This window comes from Oncorhynchus clarkii, chromosome 9, assembly GCF_045791955.1.
Source record: "Oncorhynchus clarkii lewisi isolate Uvic-CL-2024 chromosome 9, UVic_Ocla_1.0, whole genome shotgun sequence".
Classification (NCBI taxonomy): Eukaryota; Metazoa; Chordata; class Actinopteri; order Salmoniformes; family Salmonidae; genus Oncorhynchus; species Oncorhynchus clarkii.
This window is the reverse complement of record NC_092155.1, coordinates 66,094,920-66,113,611: the sequence shown is the minus strand read 5'-3', so window position 1 is coordinate 66,113,611 and position 18,692 is coordinate 66,094,920. Positions and strand designations below refer to the sequence as shown.

The following is an 18,692-nucleotide window of genomic DNA, read 5'->3' as shown; positions in this document are numbered from 1 at the left end:
TCTACCTCCTCATTCATCTTAATGCTTAATACTTAGATCACTATCTGAACATCCTATTTCAACTCTCCATTGGGTTGAACTGTTCAAACAGAGTGATGACTGTAGCAGAGAGGTTGCCAGTCATCAAGCTCAGTCAGTAGACTGTAGAAGGGTGATGAACCCTCATAATGGGGCCACTGAGTTTTTTTTTTAAATGTTGAAACTGTCCTCTAAGAAGGTTATATACACATGTAGGATCTTAATTTGAGCCAGTTTAACACATTAGGAAAATAATCCTGCAGAAACAGGACATTTGAATGATTAGGTGGATTATAATTGATGGCCATTTTTGTAAGAGTTGGTCCATTTTTCATAAGGAAAAATCAAGTCTGAAATTTCTAAATGGAAATTACTATTTTCAGAAGCTTTTTTAAACCTCAAATACACTACAAGTTTTAAATGTCCTGCATTGCAGGAAAGTTCTCCTGCAACAGGGTGATGAAATTAAGATCTTACATCTGCAGAAGGCAAATAGCAGAGTTAATGAAAGAGGCACCAATGCCAGTTGCCGTCCAGCTTCTGCTGCTACTTAGGTATTACATTTTATTTTAATGTGATGATTTAGGATGAGGTTGAATTCCTTGGCTTATAGTGTCTTGTGATTCCTTCTTGATATTGATTGGTTGATCATGGGAGAGCCTATAGCAGCAGAGAGAGTGATAACCGGCCATGCGGTCTGCTGAGAGATAGGATTTGTGCTAGCAGGCAAAATGACTTCTCAGCAAAAACAGCAGTTAATGATTAAAGGACTTTATCAAGACACTGTGATTGATTTACGAGGAGCATTGGGTTAAATGTTTATTGATGCAATTGTTGACTTATTTAGTGTACAGACATGGGGCTACTTGAGTTTTCCTCCTGCATGGTGGAAAAAACAACTAGGGGTGGATGTGTAAGAAAATATCCCAATGGTAGTCTAAGTTTTAGTTTAGGAAGTTTTGCATGTAGATGGTAGTCTAAGTTTTAAATGTCAAATCCTTGATTGTTGAAAGTTATCTACAAACAAAGTGTAGCATATTCCGTCACAACTTTTTTAAAGGCAACTATTAAAATATCTTTATCTTCTTTATTGCCCAATAATTTTGGGGTTATTTTGGGGTTTGGAGCAAATTTAGGCCCTAGAAGTTTATCATTGCCCTTAGACCAAACAGCCATGGGTCAGGACTATGAGAATATTTCAGTTGTTTCAGAGAACTATTTTAACAATCCGAGATGTTTTTCATATGAAGATGTATGCATTTTTGCTTTTTCCTTCTGTAAATCCACAAGGAGGAGTTGAGTCCTGGATTTGTGAATAGTTAAAACTGGTAAAACTGCATGTTTTTGCATGGCACCCTAAACCTTAATTTGCTGAATAATTGAGAGTAATTGAAAGGTCAATCCCATGGACAGTAGTACACAGCAGTCTTTTGCTTTTGGTTTCCTCCTCTGTACTTGAATCAAAGATTTTATTTATTTCACCAAGTTAGTACCATTGAGAGAGACCTATTTTTCAAAAGAGACCTTGCCAAAATAGCATCACACAGCGATTCAGATATAATTACATCATAAAACACTAAGCACTACAGTTTAAAAACATACCATTTACACATTGAACAGGCAATAATTATCTGGGGAGGTGTGTTGCATCTAGGGGTCAAAACATTGACAGACCCCACTAAACTGTCCACCATAGATTTGAGCCTAGCTTTGAACTCATTCAGGAAGACGAACTCATTCAAGAAGACGAGCTCCTGCAGTGTCATGTCCTTTTGTGGCTCGTTCTAAGTGGAAGGCCACTCTAAAATAAAGGGATAACGCTCAAGACAGAATTATAGAGAGCTCTGAAATGTACTATTGGTGCCTCAATCATAACTCTCTGTTGTTTTCTGTTCCGTCCTGAGATGGCAGACTAAAAGCTGCCTAATGTAGGCCCTCTGAACAAAGTGTAAGTAACATGTTCCTACTGTGTAGGCCTTGTTCACACTGGCAGTTTGAAGTGACTGAAATCCGATTCTAAACTGGAGGGTTCGAGCCCTGAATGCTGATTGGTTGAAAGCTCTGGTAAATGATACCACGGTTATGACAAAACGTTTATTTTTACTGTTCTTATTATGTTTGTAACCAGTATTATAATAGCAATATGGCACCTCAGGGGTTTGTGGTATATGGCCAATATACCACGGCTAAGGACCCTCCTCGTTAAGTTGTGCATAAGAACAGACCTTAGTCGTGGTATATTGGCCATATACCACACCCCCGCACGCATTATTGCTTAATTAGAATCTGATATTTTTCCTGCAGCCAAAAAGCACATGGAATCGGATATTTCATAGAAAATGTCAAACCACCTTCCTAGGTGGTTTAAAATCAGATACAAATCTGATTCCTGGCCATGTGACTTGTGTCTGAATGGTCAAATTGGATTTATTTGACCTCAAGTGTTTTTAGACTTTTGTTAGGCATATCTTGTCGATTGTTAGTTACTCTGTTGACAATTTGGGGTGGCAGGGTAGCCTAGTGGTTAGAGCGTTGGACTAGTAACCGGAAGGTTGCAAGTTCAAACCCCCGAGCTAACAAGATACAAATCTGTCATTCTGCCCCTGAACAGGCACTGTTCCTAGGCCGTCATTGAAAATAAGAATCTGTTCTTAACTGACTTGCCTGGTAAAATAAAAAATAAAAAAATAAAACATTTGACAACAAAGTGTGGTAGCTAAATATCTTGTTAATTGTTTACAAACAAATGAGTGAATGTGCTAGAAAACTAAACAGCTAGCTAGCTAACTAGTTGACTGCTATGACTAGCCAAAAATGACTCGTTTTGAATGTTGACGAACTTCCACTTTGAGGCTATAAAAGTGTTCTTACACTATGATTTCGAACATTCTAAGCAACTAGGAAACTTCCATGGCAGGCATTATTGCCACCTTAGCTTTCTGCACAACATCTTCTGAGTGAGAGTGAGATGAAGCAGGAGCACCATCACCAATCAGCCAACACCACCACACACACACCATTACTATGACAACTAGCGTAGCCATCAGCAAATGTCTGAACACACACAAATCTGATTTGTTCACTTGTTACTTGCTGTTTGGACAGTCAGTATTCCAAAACGGATTTGAAAAACAAAGCATTAGGGCCTACAGTCTGAACAAGGCTTGAGCGTCTACTACTACTGCACGTTTAAGATTCAATGTTGTTCCAGACATTTGCACAAAACGGTTGTGAGTCAAAGCATTGATTTCACCTCAGCTTATTTTTTTACTGACAGCTGTTTTACCAAACAATCTACAAGAGGTGTCGGTCAGTGATAGCTAAAACTGGGGGAAAGGGTATCAAGTCAACATAATTACCTTCACTAGTAAACATAATGTTTCAATTGCATTACCAAAACCAAAGCAACGACAAAAACAGCAAATAAGAATAATTTCGTCAAATGTCAACATTAATATATTAAGTCAACAATTTTGAACGGCACAGACACATATCACCACTGGTCAGCCAAAGGGGCTTGGAGTTGCACAAGCTGTGTGATTTGTAGATAGTTATCATCTGTTGACAAGGTCTTCGCCTGCCATGACACTACTACTACTCACATGGTATCTCCTACATCTAACACACACAGACAGACAGAGCAGCGCAGGCTCAACACTGGCCTCAAGTATGCTACAACAAGCACATTGTTAATGTCTCCGTCCTTCTTTCATTCATTCCTATCAACATCTACAACAGTGTAGAATACACACATCATAAACACTCACATTTGCCCTGTGCTGGAGCTCTCCTAAAAATAAATATTTTCCCATACAGTATATTCCAAATATTATTGACTCTTGGTTTTCCTCCAGTTGTTGTCTCCACTTATTCTCTTTTAGCTTCAGTAGCTCTTTCCATTGGGATCGGACGTGTGGAATGAAAAAGAGTCATTCAGTGGAAGGTACAAATAGGCAGTGGTTAACAAATGGAGTTTGGTCAGTGGTCGGACTATTCAGATTCCTATTCAGAAGACAGACAGGACTTTGTTCACAAACTGGAGTTTGAAGTTAGTTTCAAAGGGGAGAATTACACTGGTGTTACATCAGGTCTCATCAGAAGTCAGTGGTTTGACTTTTAGCCCCGGGCTGCTTGTGTGACTCATTATAATACTGGCAGGACAGAACTTACATAAAGACGTCATACACACATCAACATGGCTGCTTCAGGTGTGTACGACGAGGATTGACTGTGTCAAACGGGAGCACGAGGGAACATGTTATGTCACGTTAACCCTTCATAAAAAAATATTCATCATCTTGTTGAGTACACAGAAATAAACTATTTGTCTAGAAGACATTTCAGTTTTGGAGTTTTATGCATGTTACTGCTATGGTCTAGTCTTCTGGTGGCTGTGTTAGGGTCTGGCCCAGTGTTAAAACAGATTAAAGTCAACTAGTTCAATCAGGAGGCTTCTCTGGTTACTCTATGATAAGATATTCTGGAAGCTGGTGGAAATGTGTGTGCTATGGGAGTGTGCCTATCAAACAGGGACTAATGTTAATTATAAACCGGGTGGTTTGAGCCCTGAATGCTGATCGGCTGACAGCCGTGGTATATCAGACCGTATAAAACAAAACATTTATTTTTACTGCTCTAATTATGTTGGTAACCAGTTTATAATAGCAATGAGGCATTGGGGGGTTTGTGGTATATGACCAATATACCACGGCTAAGGGCTGTGTCCAGGCAATCCGCGTTGCATTGTGCATAAGAACAGCCCTTAGTCGTGGTACATTGGCTATATACCACACTTCCTCGTGTCATATTGCTTAAACATACAACCTGATATGATAGGACTCTCCATATTTGCAAAAGCATGACAAATTAAATTAAAAATTAAATTACTAAGATTATATATTATAATTCAAGATTACATTTTGAGTACTATGACATGTTATGCTGTTATCATTATGTAAATGACATGTAAATCGTGAAAAAATCAATATCAGTTACTAAAACGTAGACAAGTTATGTGAGTTTAAGGTGATGATCCAAAATGTTGCTATCAGTATCTTTCTAAACCTGAACAGTCTGTCACTGCCTGAGTGTGATTAAGAAAGTCTTAACCTTGCAGATTACACTTTATGGAGCAGTATATGATTGCCCTTGGAGGAGTTCACAGAAAATGAAGACGTGAGCTGGCGATAATAAAGACGTTTAATGGCTAAGGAGATAAGATTTGTTCTAAGTGACTCGTTCTCTTTATTCCGTCACACAGATTTCCCTCTAGCTTCACCATCATTACTGCCGTGGTGAATGAGCAAATATGGGCCCTTGAAGGGCACTCCAACAGAGTCTATGTTTGTGTCCCAAATGTCACCATATTCCTTAGTGCACTACTTTTGACTAGGGCCCATAGGGCACTATATAGGGAATATAGTGATCATTACTGCCTTGGTGCTCAAGCAAACATGAGCAAATGTGGGCACTTGAGAGGCGTTACTCTAGAGTCTATGTCTACCTAAGATGTGGAGAAGTAAGCAATGTAATGACCTCTGTTCAGACTTATGAAACACGGACACCCAGAAGCTCTGGCGAGGCCCTAGATTAGTTGCATGTTCTATTTGACCACCTCTTGTCATCCATTGATAAAAAATGTTATTGGTTACAAATATTCCTCTCTAAAGTTTGAAGAAGACAAGGTTCTTTGGTGCCGTTTTATTGGTTATGCTAAACTTGTTTTCATCCATCTAACTGGTTATCCTGGACAATGTAATTCTTCCAAACATTAATCAAGATGGTGTCGCCCATATTGGCTTCTGATATGATTTGGATCAATTTTAGTCAATATTTTCTCTTTTCTACACTCACAGGCGGATCACAGTGACTGACTTAACCACAGGAATGTTAAGATGGTAAACTAGGAAGAAGAGATTTTATTTTATGAATCTATATGCTTTGGGTGGGTGGTTCTCGAGTTCACCAGCCTGCGTTTAACTGCTTTGAGGTCTCAGTGAACCCTAGATCATTGACCTGTGGCTTGTAGTGTACTGGCACGTTCCCTTCTTCAATTACAACACTACTGTTTACCATGGCACATTTACTCATGCTGTGGGGCCACCTTATTTGCGTATTCTGCAACATTTATTTTTCTAAAATCAGTTGCTTTACAGACCGGGGAAACAAATGTTTACTGTATTCGAGTTAATACTCAACTGTATTCAATGTTTAATGTCACTTTATGAACATATAATAGTAAACTTTAGAGTATTATAATACTTCTCTGACAGCGCATTCTGTTCTCAAATTCTTGTTAAGCCACTTTACATTGTTAATCCTGCTGGAAGCTTTCTAATACGTTACTTGAATGTATCCCAACGCAGTCCTACAAACATAGGCTCCTACCATCACAAACCAATGACATTAGTGACCAAAAAGTGCTCTGAAAGCCTTGAATTTGATGCTAAGGAGCAAGTTTCTGAAGAGTTGGGTCACACTGCTTTGGTATGTAACGTGTGTACAGCATTTTGTGAAACAGTGAACTCCTTTGCATAAAGGCAACATGTTATTTTCAGCAATAGTTATTTCCCTTGTTTATTACGAAATAATTAACTGAGATTTACCAGAGACATATTACATTTGGAAGTACAGTACCAGTCAAATTTTAGACACAACTAGGGTTTGTCTTTATTTTTTTAAATGTTTAACATTGTAGAATAATGTCAAAACTATGAAATAACACACATGGATCCATGTAGTAACCAAACAATTGTTAAACAAGGCAAAGGCCACCCTTTGCCTTTGACTCTCAACCAGCTTCACCTGGAATGCTTTTCCAACAGTCTTGAAGGAGTTCCCACATATGCTGAGCACTTGTAGGCTGCTTTTCCTTCACTCTGCGGTCCAACTCATTCCAAACCGTCTCAATTGGGTTGAGGTCGGATGATTGTGGAGGCCAGGTCATCTGATGCAGCACTCCATCACTCTCCTTCTTGGTCAAATAGCTCTTACACAGCCTGGAGGTGTGTTGGGTCATTGTTCTGTTGAAATCCAACTAAGAGCAGACCAGATCTGATGGCGTATCACTGCAGAATGCTGTGGTAGCCATGCTGGTTAAGTGCGGCTAGAATTCTAAATAAATTACTGACAGTGTCACCAGCAAAGCACCCCCACACCATCACACCACCATCCAAGCTTCACGGTGGGAACCACACATGCAGAGATCACGTTCACCTACTCTGCGTCTCACAAAGACACTGCGTTTGGAACCAAAATCTCAAATTTGGACCGATTTCCACCGATTAATGCCCATTGCTCGTGTTTCTTGGCCCAAGCAAGGCTCTTCTTCTTATTGGTGTCCTTTAGTAGTGGTTTCTTTGCAGCAATTTGACCATGAAGGCCGGATTCACGCAGTCTCTTCTGAACAGTTGATGTTGAGATGTGTCTGTTACTTGAACTCTGTGAAGCATTTATTTGGGCTGCAATTTCTGAGGCTTGTAACTCTAATATGGCTCCAAGTCATCTACAAGTCCATGCTAGGTAAAGCTCCGCCTTATCTCAGTTCACTGGTCACGATGGCAACACCCACCCGTAGCACGCGCTCCAGCAGGTGTATCTCACTGATCATCCCTAAAGCCAACACCTCATTTGGCCGCCTTTCCTTCCAGTTCTCTGATGCCTGTGACTGGAACGAATTGCAAAAATCATTAAAGTTGGAGACTTTTATCTCCCTCACCAACTTTAAACATCTGCTATCTGAGCAGCTAACTGATCGCTGCAGCTGTACATAGTTCATCAGTAAATAGCCCACCCAATTTACCTACCTCATCCCCATATTGTTTTTATGTACTTTTCTGCTCTTTTGCACACCAGTATCTCTACCTGCAGATGACCATCTGATCATTTATCACTCCAGTGTTAATCTGCTAAATTGTAATTATTCGCCTACCTCCTCATGCCTTTTGCACACAATGTATATAGACTTTTATTTGTATTTTTTTCTACTGTGTTATTGACTTGTTTATTGTTTACTCCATGTGTAACCCTGTGTTGTTGTCTGTTCGCACTGCTATGCTTTATCTTGACCAGGTCGCAGTTGTAAATGAGAACTTGTTCTCAAATAGCCTACCTGGTTAAGTAAAGGTTAAATAGAAGAAAAAATATATATATATACTTGTCCTCTGCAGCAGAGGTAACTCTGGGTCTTCCTTTCCTGTGGCGGTCCTCATGAGAGACAGTTTCATCATAGCGCTTGATGATTTTTGCGACTGCACTTGAAGAAACGTTCAAAGTAAATTTTCCGTATTGACTGACCTTCATGTCTTAAAGTAATGATGGACTGTTGTTTCCCCTTGCTTATTTGAGCTGTTCTTGCCATAATATGGACTTCTGCATACCATCCCTACCTTGTCACAGCACAACTGATTGGCTCAAGCGCATTAAGAAGAAAATAAATTCCATGTTCATTGAAATGCATTCCAGGTGACTACCTCATGAAGCTGGTTGAGAGAATGCCAACAGTGTTCAAAGCTGTCATCAAGGCAAATGGTGGCTACTTTGAAGAATCTCAAATATAAAATATATTTATATACTTTTTTGGTTACTATATGATTCCATATGTGTTATTTTATAGTTTTGATGTCTTCACAATGATTCTACAGTGTAAAAAATAGCAAAAATAAAGAAAAACCCATGAATGAGTAGGTGTGTCCAAACTTTCGACTGGTACTGTAGATCTGAATCCAGACTGTTGGCAGGCCCCCTCATAATGCATTACTTCCTGTTGAGCTGCACCTCTCTTCACGTTGAGTATACATTTGATTAAGACATTTAGCTAAAAGGCTAAAATAATCGGTGTGATTTCAGATTGCAATAAGAATCCATATGATAAGATGCTTTTTTTGGTGCTGAAGGCGTGGGGTAAGAGTGTCTTGGCATTCTTTGAAAGGCCTACAATTTTTTGGGTCAAAGACATTCAGTTATCTGATGGACAACTGGTTTAAACTGGCAGGAAACAACAAGAGGTGATGTCAAGCAAGTAAAGCACAATGATTTGGCTGAGATTCAACATTTTATGTCTCTCATAGTATAATCGTTGATCTATTACTGACAGCACGGTGGAAAGAGAAAGAAGGAAGGAGAGAGAGAGAGAGAGAGAGAGAAGGGAAAAGATTGAGAGTTCCAAGTTATGTTATCTTTGAGAGAAAAACAACTGTGATACATCAATAGAGGAGTATAGTTAAATATCAACTTGACATTCACCCCAGCCCTCCTCTGGTTAGCAGCCTAACTGGGAGGAGGCTCCTCCTGTCAGTCACAACCAGGCTCCTCATGGCCTCCTCCTCCGGAGCTCTGGAGGAGAGACTGTCCCCATCGCATACTCAGAGGTATCTCTATCTACTTTTATGAGGAGGAGCTTGGCCAAATATGGGAGAAGGGGGAGGAGGGGTGCAGGGGGGGCACTTAGCCTCTTGGACAAATCTTTTTCCCCACTGTCAGGTAGCTGAGAGGGAATTTGTTTGTCCAAAGAACTAGTAGACATGGATATGGCAGACTATAGCGATGCCCTGGACCCAGCCTATACCACCCTGGAGTTTGAAAACATGCAAGTGCTCTCCATGGGCTCAGGTGAGTCAGAGTTACACATTACCTGGTTGAACTTTGAGGCTTTTAGCTATTAAACTGGTCTTCTGTAGCTCAGTTGGTAGAGGATGGCGTTCAACACCAGGATAGTGGGTTTGATTCCCAGGACCACCCATACGTTAAACTTTTGGACAGGTCGTGGACGGAGGGTTTTAGTTGCTGTTATCAAGAGCAGCTCTCAGTTGTCCATCTTGTATTGGATGCTAATGGATGATAATGTGCTTCTTTCCTGATAATATTATCCCTTCTTCTTGCAGTTGTAAAACATTCAGGGGTTTTGCACAATACACACAATGCATCTGGATAATTTGGTGGTGAAACAACCATTTGGTAGAGAATTACCTTCTCCTGTTGTAACATGTAGATTGTTATGGTATAGTGGTCATATTTCACTTAAGATAGAATTACAACGAATAGATATTCATACTATGCGATAGTGATTTAAGAGACATGGACATCTCTCTCTTGTTACCTACATCTATGTTCGGCATTTTGAGGTCCATAAAATGAGAAAAACATTTCACAGAGTTGTGTGACAGCATGATATATGCTTTTTGAACGTGAGAAATTGTCCTTTCTACTCTCCCATGACATTTGGCTGTGAACCTGATTCTAAAATGAAACAACTTCCTTGCAGGATGAAAAAGCAATGACCCTTGAAAGACACTTACATTGCATGGCCAATATCATCTTTGATATGCCTTAATTATTGTACTGTTTAATCCTCACAAAATTCAATTGTTTTATGATACTTAAACAGCATACAATACAGTGTGTCGTTTATTTCTACTTTAGATGTTACTAGTTTAATTACAGCTTTACTGCACAGGTATTAATAAGAGTAACTTAATGTGATGTATAAGCAGTATAAGAGTAGCCAGCAATGCCACTGACTTTAATGTAATCACCTGATGCAGTCAACCAATTAATGTCGCTCTCACCTGAAATGAATCAAAATATCTGTTTTCTTTGAAAGTATGTTGGTTAGTTAGTTAGGTCATTCACTATTGTCCCTCTAAGTTATATTCAGTCAATATATTGATTATATTAGTCAATAAATGAGGACTGAGAGAGCTAAGAGTTTTTAAAAAAAGATTACATTTTTCACATTTTGTAGAAAAACATTCTGGTTAAAGTAACAAATGATTTAAATGAATGACCTTTCCTCTAGTTCTCTCAAACTGTTGACCACAAGTTATTCCATAACATCCATCCCTACACTCGCCCAGGTTATCTTCCACCAACATAGCAGTTCATTATTTAATTACTTTATATAGCCCTCATAAATATATTTTATGTGATTTTGGATCACATAACTGCACATATCCTCTATCTCATGTCCAACATTGATGGCCCAAAGAGCCCCTGACTTGATAAGGAATATCTCTCTCTATCTCTCACTCCATACTCTTAAGCATTGGGTGATACGCACATCTAAAATATACTGTATAAAATATGTCTTTATCCATTGTTGCTTCAGACTCCTCGCCGGCTGAGAGTGCCAACATGAATGCCGCCAACCACCTCGGAGCGGGCACCCTGTGTGCCATCTGTGGGGACAGGGCCACGGGCAAACACTACGGGGCATCCAGCTGTGACGGCTGCAAAGGCTTCTTCCGTCGGAGCGTTCGCAAAAACCACATGTATTCATGCAGGTGAGGTTTAGGCCAATATTACACACAAGAGCAAAGACAGTGACCATCATATCCTTGGGCATTTACAATAAAATACTATTACATTTGACAAGTTTTGGGATTGGGATACAGCACCTGTACATAGATGGGGTGTTCATTGACAGTTGCAATATCAAACTGATGTAGCTAGGCCTTGAGAGAAACCAATAGACTTCCACCTTCTACAGTAGGTTGCAATAGCACTGGCATATTCAACAAGAGTCTTCTAACTGCAATCTACTCAATAAGCCCTTAATAATCAAGCCCTCTTCAAACTCAATTCCCAGGTTCAGCAGACAGTGCATTGTGGACAAAGACAAGAGGAATCAATGCAGATACTGTCGATTGAAGAAATGCTTTCGAGCTGGCATGAAAAAAGAAGGTATACAATTCATTCAACTTCATTCAAATGGTAATTAGAATTAAAGAATGACAACATTGAGAGTGGCCTATGTAGCCATATTGTGTTATTACGTATTATACTCAGTCTCTACACAATGTGATGACGCTAGCAGTTATGATTTAATCATCTCTGGTAAGGTTTATCCAAGAACTAGAACGTTCCATTTGTATCAGCCCGTCCCTATCGTAGAATTGTAGAAAGGAGCAGAGCAATGGGGACTGCTCATGGCTCAGAGTAGGGTATGTTGCAAGAGCCACGAGAGCAGCACTTTGTTAATGTTCACTCCATGATTCACTGAATTCTATGACCAGCTTATGCTGAGCGAAAACTTCTGTGAGGGAGTTATAGCCACAAATACTAATAAACACATCAGCCCTGGGAGAATGTTTTCTCCCAATGCTGTTCTGAGTCAATGCTAATAACCCACTAGGAACTATGAATGTCTGTCAGATAATCTATGCACCGTTTATTACAGGTGTTTTTTTTACTGCACATGGAATGGAATATTTTAGTTGAATGACTTTGTAGGTTTGTGAAGTGAGTTAGAGTGTGTCTGAGAAAATGGGGAGCGCTTTGACTAAACCATTTCTAGTGAACAATAGAGTATTTATTCTATTCTGATAGCCGCGGTTTATGTTTCTATTGTTTCTCAGCTGTACAAAACGAGAGAGACAGAATCAGCACTAGGAGATCTAGTTATGAAGACAGCAGTTTACCATCTATCAATGCACTTATCCAGGCAGATGTACTCTCAAGACAGGTAAGGCCCATGGATATGGCTTTTTCGATTGAAATCATGTAAGCATTTAAACTCATTTTTATTTGCCCCAGTTGTACTGAATAGAATGGATTTTAATTTATTTTGGTGAAATAAATTATGTTTATAATTTGGCTATGAATACATAGGAGACTCATTCATTTTTAATTCTGTATGTGTAGATATCCTCACCTGGACCTATACTGAATGGTGACATCAGGACAAAAAAGGTAGCGACCATCACAGATGTGTGTGAATCTATGAAACAGCAGCTGCTGGTGTTGGTGGAATGGGCCAAGTACATCCCTGCCTTCTGTGACCTGCCCCTGGATGACCAGGTAAGGTTGCATTAGATTTAACAGTGACAGACTAGGTTAGACTAAACCATACTACTCTCATTCAGGGGTACTGCATTTTAGGGGCTGTTTTGTCCTGGACTAAAAAGCATGCAATATAAGGCCAGAAACCGGTCTGATAATGACATTATTGGGATTCTTAAAAATAACAACTTGAAGCTATGTGTTCAGGGAATATAAAGCTCTTCAATCAGCATTTGGAGTATGGAGTGCTGTTTTTTAAGACCTCCGAATCCAGTTAGAATATGATGAGCTAGTTTGATAGTTGTATCTCTGATCAGAACTATTCCAGAATCATTAACACCGTGACAACCAGGGCTTTGGTAACTGATTTGCTGATGTTGAATTAGTGAGAGATCCATCAGGTGTATCTTCACACATTTACTTGACTCTCTCTCTGTGAGAATCTCTGGTTAGCTCTTCAGTGACCTTAAGGGTGGTATGAAAGGTTACTTGTTTAATGGTTAGGTATGATTGGCAGAAGTGATGTAATATTTCCCATGTCTTATCAAATTGGGATTCCCGAGTGGCGCAGCGGTCTAAGGCACTGCATCTCAGTGCTTGAGGTGTCACTACAGACACCCTGGTTTGAATCAAGGCTGTATAACAACCAGCCGTGATTGGGAGTCCCGTAGGGTGGAGCATAATTGTCCCAGCGTCGTCCAGATTGGGCCGGCGTTGGCCATCATCGTAAATAAGAATTTGTTCTTAACTGACTTGCCTAATTAAATAAAGGCTAAAAAATGTTTTTATAAAAAATATTGTTTCATAGAGAAGTTCAGAGGTGGTGTTTTTTCAAGTTTTTTTTTACCCCGTTTTCTCTTCGTGGTATCCAATTGTTTAGTAGCTACTATCTTGTCTCATCGCTACAACTCCCGTACGGGCTCGGGAGAGACGAAGGTTGAAAGTCATGTGTCCTCCGATACACAACCCAACCAAGCCGCACTGCTTCTTAACACAGCTCGCATCCAACCCGGAAGCCAGCCGCACCAATGTGTTGGAGGAAACACCGTTCACCTGGCAACCTTGGTTAGCGCGCACTGCGCCCGGCCCGCCACAGGAGTTGCTGGTGCGCAATGAGACAAGGATATCCCTACCAGCCAACCCCTCCCTAACCCGGACGACCCTAGGCCAATTGTGCGTCGCCCCACGGACCTCCCGGTCGCAGCCGGTTACGACAGAGCCTGGACGCAAACCCAGAGTCTCTGGTGGCACAGTTGGCGCTGTAGTACAGCGCCCTTAACCACTGCGCCACCCGGGAGGCCCTCAGAGGCTGTGTTTTGCTGCAAGACAGCTTCAAGGTTAAAGCTACTCACTGGGCACAGACGTCAGTCAGTTCAACATCTAGTTTGGATTTACATTTGGTTGAGTTGTCAAGTAATGTGAATTCAATGTGAAATCAAAAATTCCCCATGTTATTGGATTTCAGAAAACATTTCCATGCAAAAATGACAAAATTCCCTTACGTTGATGACTTTTTTCAAATCCAACCTGTTTTTGACGTTGGAATCAACATCATCAATTTTTTATTTCTTAAAATGAAATGCAAACAATGTTGATTCAACCAGTTTTGTCCCAGTGATTAATAATGAAAGGCTTTTCTTTATTTCAGGTGGCATTGCTGCGAGCCCATGCAGGAGAGAATCTTCTGATTGGAGCTGCAAAGAGGTCTATGTTGTACAAGGACCTCCTGTTACTAGGTAAAGTCAAGATAAGATATGAGCTACTGTACACCATCTAATTGCTCCAGGTTCATCATTAATAATGGTAGACCCTGGCCGTGACCCCATTCTCCGAGGGTGTCTCAGGTGGATTTGGTATATGCAAAAATCACATTTCCAATTAACGCATGCATATGGTAACTGATACACACTTGTAAAAATATAAGCACACACCAAAGTAATATTATTATTATAATTACACCATGTAATATAATAGACTAGTTATATAAGAGTCATGCTAGCAATATGATATTTGTTTGGGAGGGGGGCAAAATCGTCCAAAAAAATCACAGAGTGATTTGGTACACATGGCATTTATTGGTTTCTGTTCCTTATAGGAAATGACCACATTATTCCCCGGAACTGCCCAGAGATGGAAGTGTGCCGGGTAGCAGTGAGGATTCTGGACGAGCTAGTGCTGTCCTTCCAGGAACTCCAGATAGACGACAATGAATACGCTTGTTTGAAAGCCATTGTTTTCTTCGATCCAGGTATTACATGGAACACAACTTCACTTTTAAAATGAACAGCCTATCATCTGATTCAAACAGTGAGACATCATTTGAAGCATTCTAGGGCAGTAACATTTATGTTGCAAAACAAAAAACGATGTAACCAGTGAGCAACTAAACTAGTGACTAAGAATGCCTGTTATATGAGCAACGTGTCCAGGCAGCGAGTGACCAAGCTGTTAACCAAATGCCTACTCTCTCCTGCTCCAGATGCCAAAGGTCTGAGTGACCCAGGTAAGATCAAGCGGATGCGGTACCAGGTTCAGGTCAGCCTAGAGGACTACATCAACGACCGGCAGTATGACTCCCGGGGACGCTTCGGAGAGCTGCTCCTGCTGCTGCCCACACTACAGAGCATCACCTGGCAGATGATCGAACAGATACAGTTTGTCAAACTCTTTGGCATGGCCAAGATTGACAACCTGCTCCAAGAGATGCTCTTAGGAGGTTAGACATCTTGATATTGTTACAAAGAAAGTAAAAGGTCTCAATCTAATGCCAAAATAATTTAATACAAACAACTTTCCGTGAGTTCTATTGGTTAGAGAAGTTTACACTCTTCAATACGATAGAATGCTAGTTGGACATCATACTCTATTACCAATGGACAGTGAAGGAGGAAATTAACTGTTTGGGGGGTTGGTGTATGTTGTGTTGTTTTCCTCAGGTTCTGCTACTGAGGCACCTCACACACCTCACTCTCTGCATCCACATCTGGTTCAGGAACACCTCAGCAACAATGCCATCGTTTCAAGCAACATGGCTACTTCCATCCACAATGGCCAAATCTGTGAGTATCAATAACTACATGCCGGACCCCAAATGTCCAACTCCAAGTGTTTGTTCCCCAGAGACAGATTAAGCCTAGTTCTGGATTAAAAAGCACTGAAAGCTGTGTCCCGGACACTGACCCCAAAATTAGACAAAAAAATGCTTGAGATTCTCAACCAATTCTGAACTCAGTGGCATCAATCCACTGCCATGTGTAACAGAGTCAGGTAGTTGAAAGGACACACAAGCTTGGCAGAATAATCCACTAAGAAGTTATTCAGAGAGACTAATCAGGCTTGCTTTGTCAAAGAAAATGTCTGTTATTTTTTATTAACATTTTTAATGCCCTCAGAAAATTTCACAAATGTACTTATTCCTTGTCTGAATATATTCATATTTTTTCAGGTAATGTCATGCCACAAGGTAAATATGTTGATTTGTTTGTTAACCCGACTTTTGTTAATTCCTCCACTAATGGATCATTTCTGCTTTGTTGCAGCCACTCCTGGAACCCCAATCCCCTCTCCTCCCACAGTCTCCAGTTCAGAACACTATAAAATGGCTCAAGGGGTTATAGCCACTGTGCCCAAGCATCCTATCTCCATCCCTCAGCTCACCATTACCAAGCAAGAAGCCATCTAACACAGAACTGGACCCCACAAACCCATCCAACAAATCATTTACAATTTTACCATCTTTGCTAGCATATGTTTCTCTGTAAACATGCTCAGTATAAAGGTGCAACAACAATTCTCATATGTGAGAAATACATATTTTCCAAAAATCTCAGGGAGTGTACTGTACAGTTGGGATACATTAGTAAACTAATCCCCAGCTGAGGTACAGTACCTATGGTAGGCCTACTCATATTATTGCATGTAGTATCAAGCTGAAATTGCAAACGGCTAGAACAACCTCATTCATGGGCAATTTGATACAGTATGCTCGTTGACATACAGCACCAGTCAAAGGTTTGGACACACCTACTCATACAAGGGTTTTTCTTTATTTATACTATTTTCTACATTGTAGAATATTAGTGAAGACTAAAACTATGACATAACACATATGGAATCATGTAGTAACCAAAATAGTTGATGACAGCTTTGCACACTATTGGCATTCGCTCAACCAGCTTCACCTGGAATGCTTTTCCAACCATCTTGAAGGAGTTCCCGCATATGCTGAGCACTTGTTGGCTGCTTTTTCTTCACTCTGCGGTTCAACTCATCCCATACCATCTCAATTGGGTTGAGGTCGGGTGATTGTGGAGGCCAGGTCATCGGATGCAGGACTGCATCACTCTCCTTCTTGGTCAAATAGCCCTTACACAGCCTGGAGGTGTATTTTGTGTCATTGTCCTGTTGAAAAACAAATGACAGTACCACTAAGCACCGAACAGATCTGATGGCGTATCACTGCTGTCCTTTAGTAGTGGTTTCTTTGCAGCAATTCGACGATGAAGGCCTGATTCGCGCAGTCTCCTCTGAACAGCTGATGTTGAGATGTGTGTTTCTTGAACTCTGTGAAGCATTTATTTGGGATGCAATCTGAGGTGCAGTTATTCTAATTAATTTATCTTCTGCAGCAGAGGTAACTCTGGGACTTCCTTTCCTGTGGCGGTCCTCATGAGAGCCAGTTTAATCATAGTGCTTGATGGTTTTTGCGACTGCACTTGAAGAAACTTTCAAGGTTCTTGAAATGTTCTGTATTGACTAACCTTCATGTTTTAAAGTAGTGATGTATTGTCGTTTCTCTTTGCTTATTTGAGCTGTTCTTGACATAATATGGACTTGGTCTTTCACCAAATAGGGCTATCTTCTGTATACCCACCCTACCTGGTCACAACACAACTGATTGGCTCAAATGCATTAAGAAGGAAAGAAATTCTACAAATTAACTTTTAACAAGGCACACCTGTTAATTGAAATGTATTCCAGGTGTCTACCTCATGAAGCTGGTTGAGAGAATGCCAAGAGTGTGCAAAGCTGTCATCAAGGAAAAGGGTGGCTACTTTGAAGAATCTCAAATATAAAATATATTTGAATTTGTTTAACACTTTTTTGGTTACTACATGATTCCACATGTATTATTTAATAGTTTTGATGTCTTCACTATTGTCCTACAATGTAGAAAATTGTAAAATTAAAGAAAAACCCTTGAATGAGTAGATGTGTCCAAACTTTTGACTGGTACTGTAGCTGTACGGGTTATCTATGTCTTTATACACATAGTTCAAATTATGAATTGGTAAATAAAATATAACTGTATACATGTTAGATAGGTTTTCTTAATCACATTTCAATTGTATAAATGTTACAAACAGGCCTCATATCTGTGATGAGGCAGATCATGATGTTGTTGTTACACAGTATTTTAAAGATTGTTGTCAATGGCAATACAAGTCTTGTTGACTGATATAGTCACTTACAATTTGTACCCAGAAAAAACAATATAATGATATTATCATGTTTTTAAATAATGTAATTATGTGACAGATGGAGATATACAGGTATGATAGGCAGTCAATTGGTTCTGAAAGGACATATTTAGCTTTTTAAAGTTATCGTGTACTTGCTGTACGACAGTTGTGTTGCATTGAAATCCAGGTTTAAGATATCCCTGTCTATATGCACTGGAATTCGCTAGTTGTGTAGTAAAACGCTTAAATGTTTGAATTAAAACAGCTCAGTTAATTTAATACCAGGGTTGGGGAGTAACGGATTACATGTAAGGGATTACAAAAAACTGTAACCCGTTACGTTACAAGCAAAAATATTGCAATCAGATGAGATACTTTTGGAAAAACTAGATGATTACTTCAAACAGGATGATTGCGAAAAAACTATTTGACACT

The 18,692-nt window shown here is 40.0% G+C and overlaps 1 protein-coding gene across 4 annotated transcripts; it reads left to right on the top strand.

Annotated features, from left to right (window-relative positions):
• The first annotated feature begins 9,315 nt into the window (after positions 1-9,315).
• On the top strand, positions 9,316-18,234 carry LOC139416774 (hepatocyte nuclear factor 4-alpha-like). Of its 4 annotated transcripts, none has more exons than XM_071165837.1 (10): positions 9,316-9,627; positions 11,123-11,297; positions 11,603-11,697; positions 12,372-12,478; positions 12,658-12,813; positions 14,444-14,531; positions 14,891-15,043; positions 15,275-15,511; positions 15,732-15,854; positions 16,335-18,234. In XM_071165837.1, exons 1-10 carry the CDS (start codon positions 9,540-9,542, stop codon positions 16,475-16,477), a joined length of 1,365 nt encoding a protein of 454 aa, XP_071021938.1. In that variant the 5' UTR covers positions 9,316-9,539; the 3' UTR covers positions 16,478-18,234. The 4 variants fall into 4 exon arrangements, with proteins under 4 accessions (XP_071021938.1, XP_071021936.1, XP_071021937.1 ...); XM_071165835.1 differs by having other exon boundaries at positions 9,487-9,627; positions 11,603-11,727; positions 16,335-18,000; XM_071165836.1 differs by having other exon boundaries at positions 9,487-9,627; positions 16,241-16,531.
• Positions 18,235-18,692: the final 458 nt, after the last annotated feature.